Genomic DNA, 16,236 nt, shown 5'->3' with positions numbered 1-16,236 from the left:
GTGACTGGGTTGCGGGCACTGAGGGGGACACTTGACGGGATGAGCACTGGGTGTTAATTCTGTATGTTGGTAAATTGAACACCAATAAAAAATTTATTAAAAAAAAAGAATCATCCAGCATTTTAGTACTGTTAGCAGAGTACTTAAGTAGTTTTCTGGGAACAGAAAAGGGTGGGATGTGAAAATGGTTTCTTTAATTAGAGTTAATAATTAGAGTTAATAGTAACAGCTTACTTTCAGTGCTTGCTACTTATTTTTTTATTTTTAAAGATTTTATTTATTCATGAGAGGCACACAGAGAAAGAGACAGAGACACAGACACAGACAGGCAGAGGGAGAAGCAGGCTCCATGCAGGGAGCCCGATGTGGGACTCGAACCCGGGTCTCCAGAATCACACCCCGGGCTGCCCAGTGCTTGCTATTTGATAGACAGTTTTTGCTGTCTGTCAGCAGCAATATTATTTATAATATTGTAATATTGTAACATTGTAATATTTAGGAAGAAGCTTGCATTCTTTTTTCAAAATGTTTTATCTGACCATGACTCATGAGGAATTCTTGAAATCTTTGGCTGATTTAATTTAGAAATCAGTTTCTTTTTTTAAGCAGTGAAACAATATAGTTTCTTTTCAATAAAAGAAAAGATGATTGCAGTTATGATTTTGATTTTATGAAAGAACTGGGGTGCATAGAGATTAAGTTACTAGCCCTAGAGCACAGCAAGTGAATGGTATTGGAGAATTTTTTTTTTTTTAAGATTTTATTTTTTAATGAGAGAGACACAGAGAGGGGCAGACAGGAGAAGCAGGCTCCACGCAAGGAGCCTGATCCGGGACTCGATCCCAGGACTCTGAGATCATGCCCTGAGCCGAAGGCAGACACTCCGCCTCTGAGCCACCCAGGTGTCCCTTTATTTGAATCTCAGTACTTTCTCAGTATTCTAAAATTGAGCACTCAGTTTTAGATTTGCTTTAGATTTGGATGGTTCAGTGAAAACCGGTAAACTGAAGGTCATGTTTAGTGTTTTTTTCCTCAAGCATTTCTTTTCTTTTTATTTTACTTAGAGACAGTGTGCACAGGGATGTACAAGTGGGGGTGGAAGGAGAGAGAATCTCAAGCCGACCCCTCACTGAGTGGGGAGCATGATGTGGGCTTTGCTCTCAATCCTGAGATCATGACTTGAGTCAAAATCAAGAATCCGACTTTTAACCCTCTGAGCTCTCCAGGCACCCCTGAAAGCATTTTTTATATAGAATTTTGGAGGCACAGTTTACAAATAATTAAATTCTAGAATTTAAGGATTCAGCTTGAAGAATGTTTTTTTTTTAGCTTGAAGAATTTTTGCATCATATATTTATAGTCATCATCCCCAAACAGTTGATCCTTTTTTTTTTTTTAAACAGTTGATCCTTAAGATGAGTTTGAATTCTGTGAGTCCACTTGTAGATGGATTTTTTCTTAATAATACATAACGGTTCTGGAAATGTATTTTCTCTTTATGATTCTCAATGTTTTCATTGCTGTAGCTTGCTTTATTGTAAGAATACAATATGTAATACATATAACATACAAAGTTTGTCATTTGTTGCTGGTAAGGCTTCTGGTCAGCAGTAGGCCAGTAATAAAGTTTCTGGGTAATCAAAGGTAAACGTGGATTTTCAGATGTGGTTGGGGTGGGTGTCCATTCCCTTAAGTGAGGAGGGGCACGGTATTTGAAAATCAACTTTACATACATTTCTCTAACCACCACCCCCCCCCCCCCCCATCCCTCTCAGGAATTTCTAAATTGTAGCACCACTTTCTTTTGGTTTTTTTCTTAGTCCTTAAAGAAGCAGTGTTGTGGCTGTTATCTTAATCTAACTTCTGAAAAACCTGACAAATGGATGATAAAAAATCCATTTTGGTTGTATAAAATTCTAATCTTTTGTGTGAGAATGTTGAACCAAAGAAAACTTTATTCTTTGTCAGACATTCAAGTTTTGGGGCTAGAAAGTTACATAAGAAATGATCTCTATTAAGAAACAATATTTAGGAAGAAGCTTGCATTCTTTTTTCAAAATGTTTTATCTGACCATGACTCATGAGGAATTCTTGAAATCTTTGGCTGTTTTATAATTTTTTTTAAAATTTTTTTTTTTTTATTATTTATTTATGATAGTCATACAGAGAGAGAGAGAGAGAGAGGCAGAGACACAGGCAGAGGGAGAAGCAGGCTCCATGTACCGGGAGCCTGACGTGGGATTCGATCCCGGGTCTCCAGGATCGTGCCCTGGGCCAAAGGCAGGCGCCAAACCGCTGCACCACCCAGGGATCCCTCTTTGGCTGTTTTAATTTAGAAATCAGTTTCTTAAAAAAAAAATCATCAGTTTCTTTTTTTAAGCAGTGAAACAATATAGTTTCTTTTCTTTTTTCTTTTTTTTTTTTAATATATTTTTTTTTATAGTTTCTTTTCAATAAAATGTACATTATTTAGTCCCATGATCCCATGAAATGTTACTTTTTTTTTTTTTTTATGGAGAGGTCATTGACAGGAATGTTTTATTTTTTTGACAGGAATATTCTTTTTAAATAGTATTTCCATTTTCCTTTGAATTAATTGGTCCGTATTATAGAAGAGCTGAAAGGAGAGACTTCAGAGCCAGAGCTTCAACTGTAATGGAATTATATGGTGCTTGGAGTGTAAATATGAGCCCTTAGGAGGCTACAAGGGTATTTGAGGCGACACTGATGATTGACATTAAAACTTGTAACTTGAGTAGCAGAGTATTGAAAATTTGGTTTCAGCATAGCTATTGCATGTTTCTGAAGTTGAAAATTTCAATCTATAATAAAGTATCACCTATTTAGAAAAAGATAAAAGATGCTAATTGAGAACCCAAAATATTCAATTATATTAAACCATTAAGCTAACAAAGAAAATTAATGTTGGAAACTTGGTAAATGATGTGGATTTTAGTATTGGCTTCAGAATTAATAACAAAAATCCACAAACGAGATGAAGTTTGATTTAGCATATAAATATTTAGCTTTTCTTTTTTCTTGGTTTTAGGGGGATGACCTGAAATAAAACGTTGATAATGGTGTAACTAAACCAATAATGAACTTTCTTTATTCTTTTAATTTGAATTATGTAGGTAATCTCAACGAGAAAAGAGAAGCTTTAGTCTAGAGGTGGACAATAGATTATAATTTTTCTTACCTTTGATGTATAATTAGAGGATTTTCTTTATTTTGCATGGGGATATTGGATATCAGAAAAGTAGTTGCTAAAAAGATTTTTAGAAATTTGTTATGAGACTACTTGGCAGTATCAAAAGATGCAGTTAGGTTAATACTATTGGTCTAGTAATGATGACATTTATAATATTGACTGGGTAATAAGATGGAACTTGAGAAGCAAGTGCAACTAGAATAGAAAAATAGGGGTTTACTTAATGTGTGCTGTTCCTCTATCCTGTTGTGAAAGTTCTCTTTAAATTGCCTTTTATATTGGGGATATATTGTATATTTTGGGTAATAGAGGGAAGCAAAACTTTCTGTTCAGCCTCTTACTATGTTAGAAAATATGCAAGTCCAACTAATGGAATGAAAATATTAACAACCAGTTTCTGAGGAATTGGGAGAGAATGGTCTTCTGTGAGATCTGGTGGATGATCACAATGATGGAATCACATTGGATTTTTCCTTTTATTTGAGATTTGGTCAGATGTTAGTGACTTTTGATGAGAGTAGCTAAGCTCTTTTAAGAAAGTAAAAGTTATGTGGGAACTGTAATAAAAAAAAAAAAGTGCAGTTGCTCTGGCTTAAATGAAGTAATGGGAAATCTTAAAACTTGAAAACCATAGGCTAGATGACTGTTAAGATCCTCAGTGTTGGGATCCCTTGGTGGCTTAGTGGTTTAGTGCCTGCCTGCAGCCCAGGATGTGATCCTGGAGACTCAGGATCGAGTCCCACGTCGGGCTCTCTGTGTGGTGCCTGCTTCTCCCTCTGCCTGTGTCTCTGTCTCTCTCTCTCTGTCTCTATGAATAAATAAAATAAAATCTTAAAAAAAAAAAGATTTTCAATGTCCAACTCTGAAGTTCTCAAAAATTTATGATCAGTGAGAACATCTGAAATTACTTTTTTTTTTTTTTTTTGGACTATGAGCCATGGAAGAAATGACAGCAATTTCTTGTTCTGCCTTTGAGTACATTAGTTTAGGACTTACGATCCAGATTCCTATTATTGATGTTCTCATAACTGCCTGCCGGTGAACTGCTCTCCATTGTGACTGGGAAGGTGTTCTGTATTGACCTTGTTCCTGTAATCTGGAGAAAATGCAGACTAAGCTTGAACTAATTTCTTAGGTTTTGGTGAAATAAGTAGTAAATGGGACACATATTCAAGAATAATGCAGATGTACTAGAAGGATAAACAAATCTCCACAAATTGTTCATAATTGACCAATCAAGTTCATTCTTTCACCCATCCTTTGAGGAAACTGAAATAAAATTTCTTGCCTTTTATACTGTAATTGATCTGTATATATATCTCTTTGTTTGCTTGTATGTTTAACTTCAGGATGATTTTATCTCCTCAAATGAAAAGTTGGATTGTCTCATACCAGTGTCTTTTCAAAAAGGTTTAATTTGATCATAACTGACCATAATTGAGGATTTAACTGTGTGTCAGTTGCCTTTCTTAATACTCAAAGATAAGTCATGATTTTGAGGTGTTGAAATCATTTTGTTGAGTAAGAACATTTTGTTTAACTCATTTTCAGATTATTTTTGGTTTCATCATAAACTAAGCATAGAATTTTTAGATTTTGTGGTTTCTCTATTAAAGATACTAAAAATTTTTCTGATTTAGTTTGACTAGAAACGTGATCATATGTTGTCTGTAGGTCAAAACTATATTTATCATCCTTGAATCTAATACTGCCACAAATAAGAATGTTTGGAATCTTAGAACTGGAACACTCTTAATTGGGTTTAAAAATATAGAGAAGTTATGATAAGGTGCATGATGGAAAATGTGTACCTTTCAAGTTCTTATACTCATTCATTATAAAGAAATTGACTGTTGGGAATAATAATCCCCACCCCCACCCCAAATTCATCAGATTGCAATAAATTTCAGTAAAAATATCTCCTGGTGTGTTGTGTGGGTTTTATTCTTGAAACCAGAACTGTTGACATACCTTATCTTACTTTGAGTTGATTTTATTTAAATGATTCCGTTTTCTCCCCTGCTACTTTCTCGCCTTGTACTTGTAAGTTGACTATATTTGACTTTTTTTTTTTTCCCAGGTTGAATTGACCAAAGCAATGGTTATGGAGAAGCCTAGTCCCCTGCTGGTCGGGCGGGAATTTGTGAGACAGTATTATACGCTCCTGAACCAGGCCCCAGACATGCTACACAGGTAAAACTTTTTAAAAAAATTTTTATCCTGCATCATCTAATGTTTTTTAGCATGGGGGTACTTAGTACTTGATTCTCTTATGCATCATGCATAGTATATGGAAGTATGAAAGTCTCCTTCAGAGAGTCGCATATATATTTGCGATTTCCAAAAGCCATTATGCTCTCTGTCTTAATAAAATAGTTGCAGGTCCAGACCATTCATTACTTGACATCACAAATGTCTCTTGAGATAAAACAAAAGTTTTGGCATTGGCTCTTCTGAATTAATTTTGCTTGGAATGGGTTTGCTTGCAGTGTTGTTGCATAATAGTGCTTTCTACATAAGAGCCAGTAAATGATAGCTGTTAAAATTATAATTTTATTTATTTTTTGTTTAGAAGTTATTTTAAAGATTTATTTGTTTGCGAGAGTGATCATGTACACACACAAGCAGGGGAAGGGCCAAAGGGAGGGGGAGAGAATCTCAAGTAGATTCCCTGCTGAGATCTAACCCCTGTGAGATGATCCAACAACCCTGAGATACGACCTGAACTGAAATCAAGAGTTGGGCACTTAACACTGACTGGACTGCCTAAGTGCCCCTAAAATTAGAATTTTAAGTAGAACATACAAATAGAAGGAAATTAGACTAAGTTACCTAGACTTTCACATTATCAGAAAAATAGTGCCTGAAAACATAAAGGTATAGAATTTGTGCTTTTGTTTGGTTTTTTTTTTGTGTGTGTGCTGTTTTTTTTGGTGAATCCTGAATATTTGGTATGAATGTGTTCCTGTGATAATATTTTTATGTTGATGTGCTTTTAAAAATTGGGGAAGCCTGGGTGGCGCAGCGGTTTGGCGCCTGCCTTTGGCCCAGGGCGCGATCCTGGAGACCCGGGATCGAATCCCACGTCGGGCTCCCGGTGCATGGAGCCTGCTTCTCCCTCTGCCTGTGTCTCTGCCTCTCTCTCTCTCTCTCTCTGTGACTATCATAAATAAATAAAAATTAAAAAAAATAAAATAAAAAAGAAATTGGGGAAGCTTGGGACACCTAGGTGGCTTGGTTGGTTGAGTGTCTGCCTTGGGCTCAGGTCATGATCCCAGGGTCCTGGAATCAAGCCCCATGTCGGGTTGGGGAGCCTGCTTCTCCCCCTCCTTGCCTGTGCCTTCTGTCGCTATCTCTCTCTCAAATAAATAAAATCTTTTATAAAAAAAAAAAAATGAAGAAACTTTAGTGGAAATGGTATAGGCTTGTAAATAAAGTTTGTTTTTTTTTTAAAGATTTTATTTATTTATTTATGAGAGACCCAGAGAGGCAGAGACAGGAGACAGGCAGAGGGAGAAGTAGGCTCCCTGTAGATAGCCTGATGCAGGACTTGATCCCAGGACCCCAGGATCACAACCTGAGCCCAAGGCAGATGCTCAACCACGGAGCCACCCAGGTGTCCCATAAATAAAGTTCTTAAACATGGAAAGCTCTACTAAAACCATGTTTACAGATTTTCTTGTATGGATGTGCAAACATTTTTAACATACTGTCTTTCTTTTTTACTTGATAATCTGGGGTCCTCTTATAACGATAGTACATATATCACATTCATTTAGTATCCACATAGTTAATTTATAGAGATGTAGCATACATTAATCCTCAGTGATGAGTTTGTCAGTTGCTTCCATTATTTCCTTTAACGGTCTTGCATTATATAGAACTATAAATATGTCTATGTGGACTTGTTAGAATAATTTTTCTTTCTTTTTTTTAAAGATTTATTTGAGAGAGAGCGAGCTTGCTCTTGCGTGCTCCACCCTCTCATGTGCTCTTAGCGACTGTGCCACCCAGGTGCCCCTAGAATAATTTGAGATTTTGAAATATATATTTGCTAGACCAGACTCTTTTCCTCTATACTTTGACCAGCTTGTGTATTGGATATCATATGCTATTGGGTGCAAAAGAAAATTTATAAATTTGTTTTGAGTCCTTGCTCTGAAAATGGAAAATACCTCTTTTTTTTAAAAAAAATATTTTATTTATTTATTCATGAAAGACACACACACACAGAGGTAGAGACATGCAGAGGGAGAAGCAGGCTCCCCACAAGGAGCCTGGCATGGGACCCTATCCTAGGCCTCCAGGAGCACACCCGCGGGCTGCTCTAAACTGCTGAGCCACCTACGCTGCCCCTTTGACCTGTTTTCTTTTGATCTTTACAAAAACCTTTAGTAAGACCTGTTAGGATAACTTTATTTTGCAGATAAAGGTGCTAAGGAGTTAAAAATCTGGTGCTGATAGGACTATTAAGTGATTGAAAAAATTTGAAAAGTTTCCCTATTTTTGTTGTTTTATGTAAAAATTTGATTTTATGCCCTCAGGTTAGATAAGTTTGGAATTTGAAAAGGACTGAGAGTTGAAAGATAGCTAAATGAATTGATAGATTTCTTGTCAATATTGATATTAATTGACTCAAAGACCTCTTTTTTCCACATTTTATCTCTGAAGTACAGCTTAGATATACAGGCATATCTTGTTTTGTGTTTTGCTTTATGGTGCTTTGCAGAAACTGCATTTTTTTGCAAGTTAGAGGTTTGTGGCAATCTTACATGGAGTGAGCTTATTGGTGCCATTTTTCCAATAATATTTGCTCACTTTGTGTCTTTGTCACATTTTGGTAATTCTTAGAATATTTCAAACTTTTACACTATTATATTTATTGGTAATTTACGATCAGCGATCTTTCTTGTTACTATTTTGGGACTCATGCCCATTCATATAAGACTGAACTCTTTTTTAAAAATTATTTTTTATTTTTATTTTTTAAAAAGATTTTTATTTATTCATGAGAGACACAGACAGAGGGAGAAGCAGGCTCTGCACATGGAGCCTGATGTGGGACTTGATCCCCAGACCCGGGATCACTCCCTGAGCTGAAGCCAGACGCTCAACTGCTAGGCCACCCAGGTGTCCCTGAACTCCTTTTTTTTTTTTTTTTTTTTTGTAAAGATTTTATTTATTTATTTGAAAGAGAGCAAGAGGGTGAGCACAAGTGGGGAAGGGGTGGGGTTGAAGTAGAAGCAGACTCCCTGCTGAGCAGGGAGCCTGATGCAGGGCTTAGTCCCAGGACCCTGAGATCATGACCTGATTTGAAGGCAGCTGCTTAACTGACTAAGCCACTCAGGTGCCCCAAAACCATGAACTTAATGTTAAATAAAGGTGTATCCTCTGAATTCTCCACTGACAGCTATCCCCCATCTCTACCTTTTTCTTGAAACACAACAATATTGAAATTAGGCCAGTTACTTAACCGTTAAAATGGCTTTTAAGTATTAAGTGAAAGGAATAGACTTTCCTTATAGTATACTGTCTTTCCCTTAACATTAAAAGCTAGAAGTAAGCTTAGTGAGGAGAGAATGTTCAAAGCTGAGATAGGCCAAAAGCTAGGACCACTTAGCTAAGTTGTGAATGTAAAGGAAAATTTAATGAAAATTAAAGTGCTCCTTGAGTGAACAGACAAGTAATAAGCAGAGAAGCCTTCTTATGGTTATGGAGAAAATTTGAGTAGTCTGAATAGAAGAGCAAACAAGCCACAACATTCCATTAAGCCAAAGCCTCATCCAGAGCAAGGCACTTACTGCTTTTCAATTATTTGAAGGCTTACAGAGGTGAAGTTGCAGAAGTAGAGTTTGAGCTAGCAGAGGTTGTTGGTTCATGATATTTAAGGGAAGAAGCTGTCTCCATTAAATAAAAGTGCAAGGTGAAGTAGCAAGTGCTGATGAGAAAGCTGCAGCAAATTCTCCAGAAGATCTAGCTCAGGTAATTAAGGTGGCTACACTACCCAAAAGATTTATAGTGTTGATGAAACAGCCTTATATTGGAAGTGGTTTGTGGGAAGATGTCAAAATATCAAGATAAACAGGAGTTGAGAAGAAGTTGATTCAAGACTTGAGTAGAGGAAGTAACTAGATGAGGTAGAAATAGGAGAACTAGAATAGAAGTGGAGTCTGAGGATGGGATTGAATTGCTGTAGTCTCATGATAAAACTTGAACAGATGAGGAATTCTTATGGATGAGCAAAGAAAGTGGTTTCTTGAGATGGAATCTATTGATGAAGACACTGAGGATTATTGAAATAATATCCTAGAGGATATGATGAAGACACTGTGAGGATTATTGAAATAATATCCTAGAGGATATGATGAAGACACTGAGGATTATTGAAATAATATCCTAAAGGATATTATGTAGACTAGTTGATTAATTAATGGCAGGGGTTAAGAGGATTAACCCTCAATTTTGAAAGAAGTTCTGTGGGTAAAATGCCATCAAATGGCATCACATACTATAGGGAAATTGTTAGTGAGAGGAAGAGGCAATTGATGGGGGGAAAACTTTAAAAATTTTTAAATTCTTACTTTAAGAATTTGGTACAGCCAATGCCTTCTGCACCCGCCACCCTGATTCGGTCACAGCCAAATGGAGGTAAGACCCCTCCACCAGCAAAAAGATGAGGACTCACTGAAAGCTCAGGTGATCAGCATTTTTTTTTTTTTTTAGCAGTAAGTGTTTTTTAATTAAGATATGTACATTATTTTTATAGAAATACTATTGCACACTTAATAGACTAAGTGTAGTGTAAACATAACTTAAATGCACTGGAAAACCAAGAAATCTTTTTTTTGACTCTATTGCAAAATTCTCTTCATTGCACTGGTTTGGAACTGAACTTAAGATATCTCTGAGGTATGCCTGAAATGAGAAGTGGATTGGCCAGCAGTACTGATTCAGTGGCTGACATACAGCCTTTTAATAACTTGAAAGTTTGCAGGGTACACTGGGGTACCCGTGGGCCCAAATCTCCCCACTTTTGTGGGGAACAGGCAGAAACAGGATGTAGAGTGACATGGGGTTCATTTGTGGAAAATTGTGTATCTGTAGTATAGTTATCGAATTGTAATAGCAGTTCTATCTGTGCTGGGGCACTTTTGGTTGTATCTGTCAGGTTTTCCTGATCCAGTATTAAAATGAAAACAACATTTGAGGATATAGATGAATTAAGGCTATGTGGAATTAAAGTCTGAAGCTCTTATTGCATCAGCAAAAATTGATAAAAATTACTCTTAAATTTCACCTGCATGAGTTACTGGGATTTTATTTTATTTCATTTTAATTTAAATAGGCTCCATGACTGGCATGGAGCCCAAGGTAGAGCGCCTGAACTCTTAGGACCCTGAGATTAAGATCTGAGCTAAAATCAAGAGTTGGACTTAAATGACTGAGTCACTCAGGTGCTCCAGTTACTGGGTTTTTAATGGAAACCCCTCAAATACATTCTCAGATATGTAAAAGGATTGGTCTCCCCATGCTTGTGGGATGGTATAGATGTCCTCATCTGTATCAAAACTGCCTGTTTTCTTCTTGAGTGAAAATGGGAACTTCTGTTTTTCATTCTAAAGTAGCCTTCCTAACTGACAGAATCATCCTACTCTGAAATCTGGAGCTCAACATTTTATAAAATAAGTGTTCTGCCTCATTGACCAAAATCTATTTCCATTTGACAAATACTGAGTGATATAGAGGGGGGAGATCTATGAATGCATATGCACACAGAAATGAAAAAGAAAATACATTCTTGCTTCTAGGAGTCTGCCAGTGAGGCAGGTAGGTACCAAACTGAAAAATAAGTATCTAATCTAAGGATACTTGATACTGAAAAATAAATTATCTCTCTGTTTTACAGATTTTATGGAAAGAACTCTTCTTATGTCCATGGGGGATTGGATTCAAATGGAAAGCCAGCAGATGCAGTCTATGGACAGAAAGTAAGCATCCCAAGCTTTCTCTAGGTTGTTACACAGCTAGAAAATAACCCATAAAATTGAGGCAGATACATATTTAATAGATTTACTGTTTAAAGATCAAATTTTTCAGTTTCTATTTTTAGAAATTTTGGTATTCAGAAGCTTCTTGGTAAATATGGTAGCCATTGATAAGCTTTAGGGTGTCACATTTCATTTTGAGTGATCTATTCTGAAGATTTTTTTGTTAGGAGATAATTAGTTTTAGCATAGGCATCATTTATTTACTGTAAAACATTTTAGGTATGTCAATTCAGGACAATTTAAGAAAGCTCAAGGTGGTCACTAGGGATAAAAACTGTTCTAAGGCAAATCAGTACAGGCTGTGTAGTTTGTAATTTAAGCATGCAAGTTATCTCTACCTGTGTTGTATTGGAAAGTTCTTTGTTGGAGATTGTCTAAATTTTAAGTCGTTAACTCTTGCCTTGATTCTTTAGGAGATCCATAGGAAAGTGATGTCACAAAACTTTACCAATTGCCACACTAAGATTCGCCATGTTGATGCTCATGCCACTCTGAATGATGGTGTGGTGGTCCAGGTGATGGGGTTGCTCTCTAATAACAACCAGGCTTTGAGGAGATTCATGCAGACATTTGTCCTTGCTCCTGAGGTATGAAAAAAAGAGACGATGAAAGGTTGTGCATACCTTTTTAGGAACTATTCATTTTGAAATTTCAAACATAAAAGTTGTAATAGTACAATAGCTCACACATACTCCTTACCTAGAACCCCACCGCCAACACTTGCCCATACATTTGTAATTCTTTTTCTGTTTACCTGTCATTTTAATTCAAAACCATTTGAAAATAGGTTGGAGACATCATGCCTAGTCACTATCATCCTTAGGTATTTCAGTGAGCATTTCATAAGTGTAAGGAATACTTTTTCATAACTACAGTTTTCAAATTCAGGAAGTACTGATATTAATAGAATTAGCAATCTGTAGCCCATATTTAAATTTTGGTGATTGTAACAATAATGTCCTATGTGGTATTTTTTTTTCCCTCGTCCAAGAATCAGTCCAGGATTACACATAATATAATATAGTTGTCATGTCTCTAGTATCCTTTAACCATCAGTAATTCTTTAATTTTGTGTTTTTCATGGCACTGACTTTTTTTTTTTTTTTTTTTTAAGATTTTGTTTGTTTATTCATGAGAGACACAGAGAGAGGGAGAGACACAGGCAGAGGGAGAAGCAGGCTCCATGCAGGGAGCTGGACTTGGGACTCTATCCCAGGGTCCTGGGATCACGCCCTGGGCTGAAGGTGGCGCTAAACCGCTGAGCCATCCGGGCTGCCCGGCACTGACTTTTTTTGAAGAGCACTGTCAAAGTGTTTCATAGAATATCTCTGTTTGAATTGTCTATTTCCTTGTGATTAGATCTAGGTTATGCACATATTAGTGTCCTTCAGTGCCCGCCCCACATTAGGAAGGCACTAGATGTCATTTAAGTCTTACTGTTATTAACATTGATTACTTAGTTAAGGCGATGGTCACGTTTGCCACTGTGAAGTTAGTATTTTTATTTATTAGTAAATACATTGTGGTTCATTTCTTTGAGACTGCAGTTATCTCTTTCTTCAATAAACTTTTGTGTATGCTAGTTTTAGCATCATTCTTGCTGTAGTCAGCTGCTACTCTGATGGTTATAAATAGTGATTATCTATTTCTGTCATTTGGTATTCATTACTTAGCATCTTACTATAAGGTACTCCACCTTCTATCTGCTGTCACTTGTGGAGTTTATTTAATGGATTTAACCCACTGATTAAATTAATGGCTAAAATATCCCAGATCTATTAAGTCTGAGCTCCTTCAAGCTGGCTTGTATTTGTCTTGGTGAGGGGAGTAAATTTTTTTTTGTTGCTGTTAAATATTTTATTTATTCACAAGAGACAGATGGGGGGGCGGGGGCAGAGACACAGGCAGAGGGAGAAGAAGGCTCCATGCAGGGAGCCTGATATGGGACTTGATCCTGGGACTCCAGGATCACGCCCTGAGCCGACGGCAGAGGCTTAACCTCTCAGCCACCCAGGCGTTCCAGGGGAGTACTTTTTAACTTCTGTGACACAAGATGTTTCAGGGTCATTTTAGACTCTTCCCTGCTCTAGCACCGGCCCTGGAATCTGCTGTTTCTTCAAGGAACCCTGGTTCCTATTAGTTATCATGCTTGTCATGAATGGGTGGTAATTTATGTTGGCAACTATATTTGTACTGTTGATAATTACATTTGTACTGCCTTCCTGACTGGTGCAGACTGAACACATTTAGGATGCCTATCTGCACAAGTGTGTGGAAGTGGCTCAGTAGCGGCCTGCTGGCTAGATGTTTTCTCTAGCATTATCCTTAAGATAGTTTTCTGTCCAGAGTAATGAATCTAAAACCCTGTCCTTTTAACGGTTTGAATAACTCGATTATCTTTTTGAAAAACTACATGATTCATTTTAGTCCTAAGTTTCAGAGGATGGCTTAGATTATCTATAGTATCAAACTTGAGGCACTTCTAACTATATAAAGAATCATGTGGGGATAGGATGACCAGTTATTTCCAGTTTGATTAAAGTTCCTTTTACTATTAAAGAGGAAGAATCTGATATTACCGTAATACGGTGCATTTTTACATGAATTGTCTCAAAGCTAATATTAATACTCAAAGCTGTAAGGTGGTATCCTTTCTTCAGATGAAGACAGTGTTAGAAACTGAATGACTAAAAAACTAAAAAAAAAGAAGAAACTGAATAACTGGTTGTATTCCCATGCGTCTTCTACCTAGTGTGGGCAAACCTTTTCAGCTATACCACTGTTGAGTGCTTTATCAATATTGTTGGATACAGGGAATTAAGGAAATTTTAAATACCTGCTGCAATTGGTAGTATGTATTTATTGTCTAAAAAATTATTTGAGGTGTGTGGCATTGTACATACTTAGAGCTTTACCAATGTTTGGATATCCATTTGTTGGTATTTTAAGCAGCAGTATATTTGAATGTAGTTTTTAATGGCTGTAATGTAGAGCAGGGTCTTTCATCTTTGGTATTACCATTTTGGGCCAAATAATTCTTTGTTGTGACTGGCTGTTCTGTGCATTGTGGGATGTTTTAGCAGCATCCCTGCCCTCTTCTCCGTAGTTTCAGTTGCACTCCCCTGTGTGAAAACTGAAATCTCTCCAGACACTGCCAAGTGTCTCTGGTGGTGCAGTATTACCCTTAGTTGAGAACCACTGGTGTAGGGTGGTTTGGTTTTTTGAAAGTCTGCTGAATAAATCAAAGTTTTTGTTGCCATTGCAGGGCTCTGTTGCGAATAAGTTCTACGTTCACAATGATATCTTCAGATACCAAGATGAGGTCTTTGGTGGCTTTGTCACTGAGCCTCAGGAGGGTAAGTTACTTGTCTCAATTTTTTTTTTTTTTTTTTGAAGGCATCAGGTTGACCTGAAGAGAGTATGGGTTTCTCGAATGTTTTTATTACACTCTGTATTTTCTTCATTAATAACTTCTAATTGTCAAGGCAGAGAAAGGGTCTCAGTTTTTAACCTACTTAAGAGCTAACAAGTTAACCTGTTTCATGGAAGACCCAAAACTTCTAAGTCATGAGTACACAATTACTCGCTGCAACATGATAATGTATTTTTGCCACAATTTCTTGTTTTTTAAATTTAATTGTTGTATTTTTTTTTTTTAAGATTTTATTTCTTTATTCATGAGAGACAGAGAGAGAGAGAGAGAGAGGCAGAGACAGAGACACGGGCAGAGGGAGAAGCAGGCTCCATGGAGGGAGCCTGATGTGGGAGTTGATCTTGGAACTCCAGGATCAAGCCCTGGGCCAAAGGGAGGCACTAAGCCACTGAGCCACCCAGGGATCCCTTTGCCACAATTTCCACAGGATATCCTGAAGTTCATATGATACCTGCATTGGAGTGGGGTGCATTATAGAGCTGGAACCCTAAGTTTAAGGAATCAAAATCTTTTATAATGGGTGTAAACATGCCTGCTCTTTGCTCTAAAGGGAGACAGTATTTTCTGAGGCTGTTTGCTGTTTAAATGTTCCTAAGAAATTTAGGAACTGAAACAAAGGTTAGCCATTGCTTTAGTTGTAAGATGTGCAGAAACACAAACCCATGATGAATTGTCTCTAAACACCAATAATAATTAGTATATTAGTGTTTTCTATATGGCTGAAATGATTCTAAGTGCTTTGTATTTATTGTGTAATACAGCAGGCCTATAGATAAGTACTATTCTCATTTAATGGATTAGAGCACCGAGATGGCAGAGAAATACTTTGCCAGATATTATATAGCTAGTTAGGTGGTAGAGCCTGCATTGAATTATGGACAGTATGACCTAGACTCCCATGTTCTTAACCCAAACACTCTCGTAGCCTTAATTCTGTCCTTAAAGCTTTTGCCATAATTTTACCAAATTGCTATAATTTACTTACATTTATATGCATATATGCTTATTTCATTACTTCTTTTTAAGTGTTTAAATTCCAGTTAGCATACAGCCTAATAATACTAGTTTCGTGTGTATGATATAGCGATTCCATGCTTTAGTACAACACCTGGTGCTTATCACAATAAATATACTCCTTTATCACCAGCAGGTATTTAACCCACTCCTCCATCCACCTCATCACTCCACCCACAGTGAGCATTGTGAAAGTGAATATAAAGCTGACCTTTGAACAACATGGGGGTAGGGGCACTGACACCCTCCTCCCCCCCGTAGTCGAAAATTCCTGTATAACTTTTGACTCTCCAAAAACTTAACTGTTAATAGCCTACTGTTGACTGGAAACTTTACTGATATATAAATGATCAATTAACACATTTTGTATATGTATTTTACGTACTGTGTTCTTAAAAGTAAGCTAGAGAAAAGGAAATATTAAAATCATAAGGAAGAGAAAATATATTTACAATACTGTATTTATCAAGAAAAATCTGCATATAAGTGGACCTGTATAGTTCAAACCATCTTCTTCAGGGGTCAGCCTA

At 36.8% G+C, this 16,236-nt stretch overlaps 1 protein-coding gene across 4 annotated transcripts in view; it reads left to right on the top strand.

The window, feature by feature from the left end:
• G3BP1 (G3BP stress granule assembly factor 1) overlaps nt 1–16,236 on the top strand; it is a 47,917-nt gene that overhangs the window by 16,017 nt on the left and 15,664 nt on the right. For all 4 annotated transcript variants that reach the window (XM_026008241.2, XM_026008250.2, XM_026008232.2 and 1 more), the window contains exons 2-5: nt 5,292–5,404; nt 11,118–11,199; nt 11,673–11,846; nt 14,525–14,615. In XM_026008241.2, the coding sequence (XP_025864026.2) occupies nt 5,310–5,404; nt 11,118–11,199; nt 11,673–11,846; nt 14,525–14,615 (442 nt within the window). In that variant the 5' untranslated portion in view covers nt 5,292–5,309. The remainder of the gene's footprint in view (nt 1–5,291; nt 5,405–11,117; nt 11,200–11,672; nt 11,847–14,524; nt 14,616–16,236) is intronic.

The sequence above is a fragment of the Vulpes vulpes genome, chromosome 4 (assembly GCF_048418805.1).
Source record: "Vulpes vulpes isolate BD-2025 chromosome 4, VulVul3, whole genome shotgun sequence".
Classification (NCBI taxonomy): Eukaryota; Metazoa; Chordata; class Mammalia; order Carnivora; family Canidae; genus Vulpes; species Vulpes vulpes.
This window is presented reverse-complemented; position numbering and strand designations above follow the sequence as displayed.